The 11,215-nt window shown below is 43.8% G+C and overlaps 1 protein-coding gene across 8 annotated transcripts in view; it reads right to left on the bottom strand.

The window, feature by feature from the left end:
* Nucleotides 1-288: 288 nt before the first annotated feature.
* The window catches only part of Sap130 (Sin3A associated protein), an 88,701-nt gene continuing 77,774 nt past the window's right edge, over nucleotides 289-11,215 (bottom strand). For 5 of the 8 annotated variants that reach the window (XM_006525951.3, XM_006525952.4, XM_006525949.2 and 2 more), the window contains 3 exons: nucleotides 7,913-8,016; nucleotides 2,587-2,700; nucleotides 289-1,185 (listed from right to left, as the gene is read on the bottom strand). In XM_006525951.3, coding sequence (XP_006526014.1) covers nucleotides 1,027-1,185; nucleotides 2,587-2,700; nucleotides 7,913-8,016 — 377 coding nt within the window. In that variant the 3' untranslated portion in view covers nucleotides 289-1,026. The remainder of the gene's footprint in view (nucleotides 1,186-2,586; nucleotides 2,701-7,912; nucleotides 8,017-11,215) is intronic. The other 3 variants (NM_001357554.1, NM_172965.3, NM_001357555.1) reach the window with 1 other exon arrangement.

Here is an 11,215-nt window from a genome sequence, read left to right as displayed (position 1 = left end):
TCTGTGTGCCCCTGGCTGTTCTGGAACTTACTCTGTAGACCAGGCTAGTCTCAAATAGAGATATGCCTGCCCTGGCCTCCCCAGTGCTGGGATTAGTGGTGTGTCTGGCATTATATCAGGCTTACTTAAAACAAGTAAGAACCAACAGTCTTTACCACTAAAAACATCATCAGATTCCTGGGATGAGTGGAACTCAATGTGGACCACCACTTCTGCCAAGTAGCCTGAACTCTGGGAGTGCAGCAGAGTGAATACTTGAGAGGTGCTGGTTAGAAAGAGGCAAACTGCTCATCTACAAAAACCTCTTCTAGTCCTTTATTGATGTTTGGAGATGCGTGGTACATATGACTAACAGCATCACACGGTAGGGAAGGACAGATAACTGAAATGTCCTCTAGAACAGGATCCCAGAGCAGTTAGTGTTGTCTGCTCTCAACCTCCACAAGAATCCAGCTCTGACACAGGCAGGGCAGACAGTGTAACAGTGTCACTTGGAAATGGTTCTTTTGAAAATGACAAGAACTGATCGCTGGATCCTTTTGCGTGAGATGTGGCAGTTCTCTGGGTGCTGTGGCACCACTGTAGAAGGCCAACTTGGGCACTGGACAGTCAAACAGGAGAAGTGACTGGGGTAAGAAGAGGTTTTATGTTTAGTCTAGAGAGGATAGATTGTCCAAGTGGATACTTTCAGTCCAGGCTCAGCTCAGGCCCTACAGGAATCCACCAGATAAATACAGTCTATGGGCTGAAAGGCTGAAACCTCAGCCGGCCATCTGTGTCACCAAGTGTCTGGAGTCCCTGAAAACTGAGGTGCAATAGGTGTGCGTCTGGAGGAAGGAGGACTCGGCACGTCAGTCCAGTTCTGATCCTTCTGTGCCACCAGATCTGCTTCCTCAAGTGAATGAAGAAAAGTGTCCTGTAATTCAATGCTCCATTGTCAAAGTAGCAAAGCCCTCTCCCCCTCCCCCCCGACCCCCGCAGCATCATTCTTCATAAATTCTGTTTCCGAGTCCTGATTCTTCCGGCCTACACCTTCTCCTTCCGCTTCAACTTTGACACCTTCTTGACCGTCCCGTTCTTGTTGAGCAGCTTCAGCACCCGGTCCTTGTGATCCAGAACCTTAAGCATAGAGTCTCTGGCCTCACTGATTTGGTCCATCACTAGTTTACACCGCTGCATGTTTCCCTGAGACAGAAAAAGACACACGGTTACCTGATGTCACACAGATGAACACTTTTACAGGACTGTTTGCTGCGGTAGAGGCATTCCACAGAGAACAAGGCTGACTGGACTACGGCTTTGAGCTCTCGGGGCGGGCGCTCTAGGGAGGCCTGAGAGCCCAGCTGGCACTAATTTGTAGACCTTAGTGCTTGTGATGCTGAATGACTTGGTGAGAGGACGAAGGGAAACGAGACCAGAAGTACACTTTGTTCTTGTTGGCTAGACTTCACTGTGTGGGAAATTGTCATAACACTCAGTTACTGAAGTCTTACTCGTTCTGTGGACTCCGTGCAACAATAACAAGCGAGCAGACAACATGAGCTCAGTGATACCACAGTGGCAAGTCTGTGAGAGGAAAGGAACTGCGTCTGATGATCTGTACTGGCTCCACAGGAGGGAAGCCATGTCTGAGACTGTCAACCTGACTAGAAACCCGTGGCTGGGAAGGTCATAGGCTCACTGGTAATTTTTGCAAACATCCACCCATGCTCCTTATGAACAGCTCTGATGAAACTCAAGGGGTTACTGGGGAAAAAGGTGTCAATACAGAAAGGATACTAACTGGGAAGAAAGGAGTGAGACAGAAAGAAAGAAACAAACAAAAGTGGCCGGAGAGATTACTCAGCAGCTAGGACTGCTTCTTGTGTTTTATGAGCATCTAAATTGGGTTCCCAGCCAGGTCAGGCCAGGAAGCTCCCAACTGTTTGTAACGCCAGTTCAAGGGATCCAACACCCTCTTCTGGTCTCTGCAGGCACACAGAGCCCCCCGCCCAAACAAAACCCTAAAAAATAAAGTATATAAAAAAATGGCTAAGAATCTCTACTAATGCACACTGAAACAAAGGAGTTAGTACCAAAGACACTCTTGCAGTGGGCAATGGTATGGTAAAGCTAGAGGAAAAGGAAGACAAAAATGTAATCAAAACACAATCTCAGCCAGGCGTGGTGGCACACGTCTTTAATCCCAGCACTCGGGAGGCAGAGGCAGGAGGATTTCTGAGTTTGAGGCCAGCCTGGTCTACAAAGTGAGCTCCAGGACAGCCAGGACTATACAGAGAAACCCTGTCTCGAAAAACCAAAAAAAAAAAACAAAAACAAAAACAAAAAAAAAAAAACCCAAAAACCCAAACCTCAACAATTATTACTAAACAAAATAACAAACAAAATCAAAATGACTGTTTCTAGGTAGGCTTTTACTAAGAATAAAAAAAAAAAAAAAAAAAGCCGGGTAGTGTTGGCGCACGCCTTTAATCCCAGCACTTGGGAGGCAGAGACAGGCAGATTTCTGAGTTCCAGGCTGTCTTGAAAAGCCAAAAAGAAAAGATGCTCTATAAGCAAACACTGAAGGATGAGAACTCATCAAACCTGTATCAGCTCATTTATTCGATGTAGATCGTCATCAGTCGCTGCCTTTTTCTTTGGGATAATCCCTTCCTGTAGGTTGGTGAGTCTTTCATAAACGTCGTGTTCTAGATTTGTCTGCAACACACAAGAGAGAAATACTGTGACTTTGGACGCTTTTCTGTGTCAATCCGAAGCAAACCAAGCCACCTGAGCACCCTGAGAGCCACTGTGCAAGCGCTTTGGTGATGAAGACCTTGCTTGCAAGGACTAAGGCATGAATATTAACAAATAATAAAGGAATGAACCAATAAATAACTTTACATTATCCTATAATTTGCCATAGATCATAGCCTATCTTCGAAGATAATTTTGAAATACTATCCTGAATCCATAATTCGCTTGAAAAATAGGTATCATTTTTACAGAAGTATAATTTTATATTAATTTAACCAAAAGACTTCCATGTATGTCAGGCTGACCTCAAACCTACCATGCAGCCAAGCATGGCTCTGAACTGGTCCCACTGAATTACAGACTGCCTTTCCATCCAGTTTGTATAGTGCAGAGGACCAAACTCAAGCCTCTCTGCAGGCTACATGGCGCTTGTCACCCCTTTCCTTAGGTAGGACCTTGCTAGGTAGCTCAGGTTGCCTCTAACACAAAAGACTTTCTACCCCAGCTTCACAAATAAATACTACGATTCTAGTGTGTGCCACACAGGTGTTGTGAGACGCAGTAGGAAATGTTCGAGGTCACAGTTACCCTAAGATGGGAACACTTTGTGAGGCTATTGTTGCTGCTTTCCCTTCGCTCGGATGATGACATTCCTGTTCCAGGGTTGTGGCAATGGGGGAGGGGGAGTCATGTAAATTCTACCCTGAGCAGATGACACAGGTGCAGTTACTGTTCATCAGCCAGGAGAATAGGGCACAGTGCACCTAGGGGGCAACATGGAGTGCTCTCAGGGACAGAATGAGTGAGCAGGGGCTGTGGGAGGCAGGCTTTGTAGAAAGGACACCTGCCTGTTCTCTAAAGCAAGATGGTACAGGCCTGTGTGTCCTACTGGGAGCTGGGAGGTCATTGAAGTCTGTTACTTGGAAAGAAGTAAAATGAGTGCTGGCTCACAGTGAGGGGGCTGGTTGGCTATTGAACCTTCTTTGAAGAAGTGGAGTGGTAGGGAGAAGTGGCTCATGGGAAAGCCACTTAAGGTTCCCCTTATTTCATATGTTTTTTTTTTTTTTTTTCCATTTTTTATTAGGTATTTAGCTCATTTACATTTCCAATGCTATACCAAAAGTCCCCCATATCCACCCACCCCCACTCCCCTACCCACCCACTCCCCCCCTTTGGCCCTGGCGTTCCCCTGTACCGGGGCACACAAAGTCTGCGTGTCCAATGGGCCTCTCTTTCCAGTGATGGCCGACTAGGCCATCTTTTGATACATATGCAGCTAGAGTCAAGAGCTCAGGGGTACTGGTTAGTTCATAATGTTGTTCCACCTATAGGGTTGAAGATCCCTTTAGCTCCTTGGGTACTTTCTCTAGCTCCTCCATTGGGAGCCCTGTGATCCACCCATTAGCTGACTGTGAGCATCCACTTCTGTGTTTGCTAGGCCCCGGCATAGTCTCACAAGAGACAGCTACATCTGGGTCCTTTCAGTAAAATCTTGCTAGTGTATGCAATGGTGTCAGCATTTGGAAGCTGATTATGGGGTGGATCCCTGGATATGGCAGTCTCTACATGGTCCATCCTTTCATCTCAGCTCCATACTTTGTTTCTGTAACTCCTTCCATGGGTGTTTTGTTCCCACTTCTAAGGAGGGGCATAGTGTCCACACTTCAGTCTTCATTTTTCTTGAGTTTCATGTGTTTAGGAAATTGTATCTTATATCGTGGGTATCCTAGGTTTTGGGCTAGTATCCACTTATCAGTGAGTACATATTGTGTGAGTTCCTTTGTGATTGTGTTACCTCACTCAGGATGATGCTCTCCAGGTCCATCCATTTGGCTAGGAATTTCATAAATTCATACTTTTTAATAGCTGAGTAGTACTCCATTGTGTAGATGTACCACATTTTCTGTATCCATTCCTCTGTTGAGGGGCATCTGGGTTCTTTCCAGTTTCTGGCTATTATAAATAAGGCTGCTATGAACATAGTGGAGCATGTGTCCTTCTTACCAGTTGGGGCTTCTTCTGGATATATGCCCAGGAGAGGTATTGCTGGATCCTCCGGTAGTACTATGTCCAATTTTCTGAGGAACCGCCAGACTGATTTCCAGAGTGGTTGTACAAGCCTGCAATCCCACCAACAATGGAGGAGTGTTCCTCTTTCTCCACATCCTCGCCAGCATCTGCTGTCACCTGAATTTTTGATCTTAGCCATTCTCACTGGTGTGAGGTGGAATCTCAGGGTTGTTTTGATTTGCATTTCCCTGATGATTAAGGATGTTGAACATTTTTTCAGGTGCTTCTCTGCCATTCGGTATTCCTCAGGTGAGAATTCTTTGTTCAGTTCTGAGCCCCATTTTTTAAGGGGGTTATTTGATTTTCTGAGGTCCACCTTCTTGAGTTCTTTATATATGTTGGATATTAGTCCCCTATCTGATTTAGGATAGGTAAAGATCCTTTCCCAGTCTGTTGGTGGTCTTTTTGTCTTATAGACAGTGTCTTTTGCCTTGCAGAAACTTTGGAGTTTCATTAGGTCCCATTTGTCAATTCTCGATCTTACAGCACAAGCCATTGCTGTTCTGTTCAGGAATTTTTCCCCTGTGCCCATATCTTCAAGGCTTTTCCCCACTTTCTCCTCTATAAGTTTCAGTGTCTCTGGTTTTATGTGAAGTTCCTTGATCCACTTAGATTTGACCTTAGTACAAGGAGATAAGTATGGATCGATTCGCATTCTTCTACATGATAACAACCAGTTGTGCCAGCACCAATTGTTGAAAATGCTGTCTTTCTTCCACTGGATGGTTTTGGCTCCCTTGTCGAAGATCAAGTGACCATAGGTGTGTGGGTTCATTTCTGGGTCTTCAATTCTATTCCATTGGTCCACTTGTCTGTCTCTATACCAGTACCATGCAGTTTTTATCACAATTGCTCTGTAGTAAAGCTTTAGGTCAGGCATGGTGATTCCACCAGAGGTTCTTTTATCCTTGAGAAGAGTTTTTGCTATCCTCGGTTTTTTGTTATTCCAGATGAATTTGCAAATTGCTCCTTCTAATTCGTTGAAGAATTGAGTTGGAATTTTAATGGGGATTGCATTGAATCTGTAGATTGCTTTTGGCAAGATAGCCATTTTTACAATGTTGGTCCTGCCAATCCATGAGCATGGGAGATCTTTCCATCTTCTGAGATCTTCTTTAATTTCTTTCTTCAGGGACTTGAAGTTTTTATCATACAGATCTTTCACTTCCTTCGTTAGAGTCACGCCGAGATTAATGAAAATGAAGCCACAACGTACCCAAACCTTTGGGACACAATGAAAGCATTTCTAAGAGGGAAACTCATAGCTATGAGTGCCTTCAAGAAAAAACGGGAGAGAGCACATACTAGCAGCTTGACAACACATCTAAAAGCTCTAGAAAAAAAGGAAGCAAATTCACCCAAGAGGAGTAGACGGCAGGAAATAATCAAACTCAGGGGTGAAATCAACCAAGTGGAAACAAGAAGAACTATTCAAAGAATTAACCAAACGAGGAGTTGGTTCTTTGAGAAAATCAACAAGATAGATGAACCCTTAGCTAGACTCACTAAAGGGCACAGGGACAAAATCCTAATTAACAAAATCAGAAATGAAAAGGGAGACATAACAACAGATCCTGAAGAAATCCAAAACACCATCAGATCCTTCTACAAAAGGCTATACTCAACAAAACTGGAAAACCTGGACGAAATGGACAAATTTCTGGACAGATACCAGGTACCAAAGTTGAATCAGGATCAAGTTGACCTTCTAAACAGTCCCATATCCCCTAAAGAAATAGAAGCAGTTATTAATAGTCTCCCAGCCAAAAAAAGCCCAGGACCAGACGGGTTTAGTGCAGAGTTCTATCAGACCTTCAAAGAAGATCTAACTCCAGTTCTGCACAAACTTTTTCACAAGATAGAAGTAGAAGGTATTCTACCCAACTCATTTTATGAAGCCACTATTACTCTCATACCTAAACCACAGAAAGATCCAACAAAGATAGAGAACTTCAGACCAATTTCTCTTATGAACATCGATGCAAAAATTCTTAATAAAATTCTCGCTAACCGAATCCAAGAACACATTAAAGCAATCATCCATCCTGACCAAGTAGGTTTTATTCCAGGGATGCAGGGATGGTTTAATATACGAAAATCCATCAATGTAATCCATTATATAAACAAACTCAAAGACAAAAACCACATGATCATCTCGTTAGATGCAGAAAAAGCATTTGACAAGATCCAACACCCATTCATGATAAAAGTTCTGGAAAGATCAGGAATTCAAGGCCAATACCTAAACATGATAAAAGCAATCTACAGCAAACCAGTAGCCAACATCAAAGTAAATGGAGAGAAGCTGGAAGCAATCCCACTAAAATCAGGGACTAGACAAGGCTGCCCACTTTCTCCCTACCTTTTCAACATAGTACTTGAAGTATTAGCCAGAGCAATTCGACAACAAAAGGAGATCAAGGGGATACAAATTGGAAAAGAGGAAGTCAAAATATCACTTTTTGCAGATGATATGATAGTATATATAAGTGACCCTAAAAATTCCAACAGAGAACTCCTAAACCTGATAAACAGCTTCGGTGAAGTAGCTGGATATAAAATTAACTCAAACAAGTCAATGGCCTTTCTCTACACAAAGAATAAACAGGCTGAGAAAGAAATTAGGGAAACAACACCCTTCTCAATAGCCACAAATAATATAAAATATTTCATATGTTTTGCCAGGACATAACTTTGAAGTTTAACTTCAAGTCTTACACCACACATCTTTATATATTTGTGGGTCTGGGAGTCAGAATTCTGATTTCGGCCTGGCGGGATGGCTCAGTGAGTACAGACACTTGCTTCCAAGCAGCGTGACCTGAGCTTGATCCCCTAGGACCTACATGGTACGAGCGAACCTACTCCCAAGAGCTGTCCTCTGACTCACCTCTATTAAATAAACAAGTGAATAAACAAGAAATCATAATCACCATGCAATAGAGAAAACTTGCTGTAACTGTGGGGTTACAGGCTTGTGTGCCTTTATGATCCCTCCTGAGGCAGCACTGAGGATCAAACCCAGGGCCTATGGTACTGCAGGCAGGCTACCTATTGGGTTACCTCTTTGGCAAGACACAACAACAGCCAGAATTGTACCTACCAGCTGTAGTAACTGGGCAGCACAGAGGTGAACTTTCCAGCCCTGGGCACGGCAGGACACTCCTTTCTGATTAGCTATTTCCTGTAGCATAGCTTTCTTCTCCTCTGGAATCACATACAGACCAAAGTAAGTGTACTTCAACTGTTATAAAAGCAAAATCATTTGGGCTCAAGCAGCTTAAGTGTCAATATCTTATCAGAGTTTCTTTCCTCAAACATCTTCTGTATTTAATCAGGTAGAATAGGAGTCATTAAGAACATGAATTAAACTTTTCTTTCTGAGATGGGGTTTTGCTGTGTAGACCCGTGTGGCCTCTGTTGTAGACTGGGCTGGCCTCACACCCACAGAGCTACCTGAGCTACCTCATAGTCCTTCTGAATGCTAGGCTCACAGAGGGCACCACTATACCAGCTTCCCTTCTGTATTTTCACCTGTGCCACAAGAAAGCTTTGAAGACACACACTGCTAGGTGAGCTAGGAGGACAGCTAGCTATGGTGGTAATCTCTTAGAGGAGAAATGGTCTTCAGGGAAACTGAGCCTTGCTCTATGTGTGGGCTTGTTTATGTGCAGCTAGGGGGTTGGATTGAAGTTCTGGAAGCAAATTCCCAAGTGGGGACTGTATTCTAATTCCAGAGGAGACAGAAATGACTTAGATACAGTAACTGGGCAGCACAGAGGCATAGGGCACATCCTTTTCTGATTAATTCCTGTAGCATGGTATTCTTTGAAATCATATGTAAAATAAACATAACTGTAAAATAAATATGATATGTTATCACCAAGATTGAGAGACACAGATTAGGTTTGAGGGCTATCTGCCAAATGGTGAGTTTAGTCTTAAGTACTCTGCAACGGGCCTTCTATCTAGTATAGTTTCATAGGGGGAAGATGTTGTAGAGGGGTATCAATCAGGGTGTGGTAGAACTTTGTTCAAAAATTTCAGTTTTGAGGTGAACCTACTCTGTTCTAAACACTGTATTAAAAAATTGTGGATTTGGCAAATATCAAAATAACAATAACCCCCAGCAGGCTTTGCAGTGCTATAGTTAAGGTTGACCCTGAACTCCTGACCCTTTGTCTCTACTTGTTGAGTACTGGATTGTAGAGGTGTGCTACTCTGCCTGCCTCCTAGTGATGCAGGGAACTCAACTCAGGCATTTTTGCAGGCTAGGAAAGTAGTCTAGCAGCTGAGCTATAGCCTCGACCCAGGCTGGTCCAGGACTTCCGAGAAGCCCAGGCTGGCTCCCACCTGACGAGCCTTCTCAGCTTGTGTGCACTGGGGTTCCAGGCATGAGCCGTCATGTCTTGTCCTTTCTCAGGCACTGGTGCATGCCTGAAATCCCAATGCCTGAAAGGTTGAAGCAGAAGGTCACAAGTTCAAGGCTCGTCTGGGACACAAGCCAGGTGGTGCTACAAACAATAAAAAAGCTTAGTTATTATCGGGCAGGGCCTCTCACGCGCTCTCTAAGTAACCACCAGTCTGCGTCACCACAGTTGCCATGAGGCATTTCTCAGCAGGCGCGTCACTGTGAAGCCACCTCCTCCCTTTCTAGAGTCTCTACTTTTAAGGGCTGTGCTCCGAATGGCTACACACCTTGCAGGATTCCATCCCTGCTTTCTCTTATCTCTAAGCTTGCGTGTTTCACTGGTTTTCTTAGCTTTGACTTATAATCACAGACTTGACTCTGCGATCCGGCTAGACTTGGAGTGAGCTGGTGGCTGTAGTTTATGCCCAAAGAGAGACATCAGGGAGCACACGCCATCTGTCAAGGTGCTTCCTACGAGAGCCTTGTAACAGTGAGGTTCAGTCAGCCAGTCTTTACTTAGTATGGGGTAAAGTGTTCCCAGGCTCAACTCTGAACGTTCACAGCTACACAATTCTTGTGGTATAAGGAGGTGTTTCTGTCCACTGATGATCTCTGGGAATTCCACAGGAAGACTGGCCCTCTGAATGTAGGTGGGTCAGTTGATATTTGCATGCCAAAAATTAAAAAGAAAACTCTGTCTGAGCATGTACAGACTTACTTCTTCTTGTCATTAGTCCTTAAGTAGTTTATCAACTATTTATACATTTTTCTTGTGGTTTGAATGTGAAATATTCCCTATAGACTCATGTTTGTTTGTTTGTTCGGGTCCCATGTAGTCCAGGCTAGCCTCCGAAATACAAACCCATCTGTTCCCATCCTCTTAAGCACTGGCCACACAGGGCTTTACCAGTGCTGGAGACAACCCCACAGGCACTCTGCGAGTCCTCAGCTCTCAGGCCTCACAGGTTTCAACACTTGGTCTCCAGCCAGTGGCACTGTTTTCGGAGGTTGTGGAACCTTGCACATGCACACAAACCATGACACGTGAGCTCATTAGCTATGAATGTGGCCTAATGAAAAACCACAAACCTACTTAAAATACCACATTACTTTTTTTTTTGAGGCACTCTGATCTTTGACATAAGACAGTAAACTGCTCCAATCAGACTCATTGTGAGACCATTTAAGTCTCCAAGTTGAATTTATGAAAACAGAACAGTATGATTGATTTCTGAAAATGCATAGCTCACCATGTATTTATTATATTGGATATGAAGATACTTAAAAGACCACTAAGTAAAATATCAACCATTGGCTATAATAATTAACCAATGGTTATCAACCATTCTCATTAAATGTAGGCCTATTAAAATGTCATACTAGGGCTGGAGAGATGGCTCAGCAGTTGGGAGCATGGGCTTATCTTCTAGAGGACTTAGGTCCAGCTCCCAGCACCATGTATCAGCTTACAACTGCCTGTAACTCCCGTTTCAGGATCTGACACCTCGCACAGACACATGTGCAGGCAAACACCAATATGTTAAAAAAAACAAAAACAAAACTAAGGCTCAACAAAACAAAATAATAAGCATTTACCCCGGAGCAGGCTTTCTTTTATTTATTTTTTTCTTTATGTTCATGTACCACATGTGTTCCTGGTGTCCACAGAGGCCAGAAAAGGGCACTGGATCGCCTGGAACTGCAGTTATCTTGTTATCTCATGGTGAGCCACCATGTAGGTGCTGAGAACTGAACTGGGTCCTCTACAAAAGCAATCAGTGCTTTTTTTTTTCTTTTCCTTTTATGGTTTTTTAAGACACAATATTTTAAGCATTGTAGCATTCTCTGTGTAACAACCCTGGCTGTCCTGGAACTCACTTTGTAGACCAGGCTGGCCTTGAACTCACAGAGATCCACCTCCCTCCCTAGTGCTGGGATTAAATGCATGTGCCACCACAGCTGGCTGCAACCAGTGCTCTTAACCACTGTGTCATC

This window comes from Mus musculus, chromosome 18, assembly GCF_000001635.26.
Source record: "Mus musculus strain C57BL/6J chromosome 18, GRCm38.p6 C57BL/6J".
Taxonomy (NCBI): Eukaryota; Metazoa; Chordata; class Mammalia; order Rodentia; family Muridae; genus Mus; species Mus musculus.
This window is presented reverse-complemented; position numbering and strand designations above follow the sequence as displayed.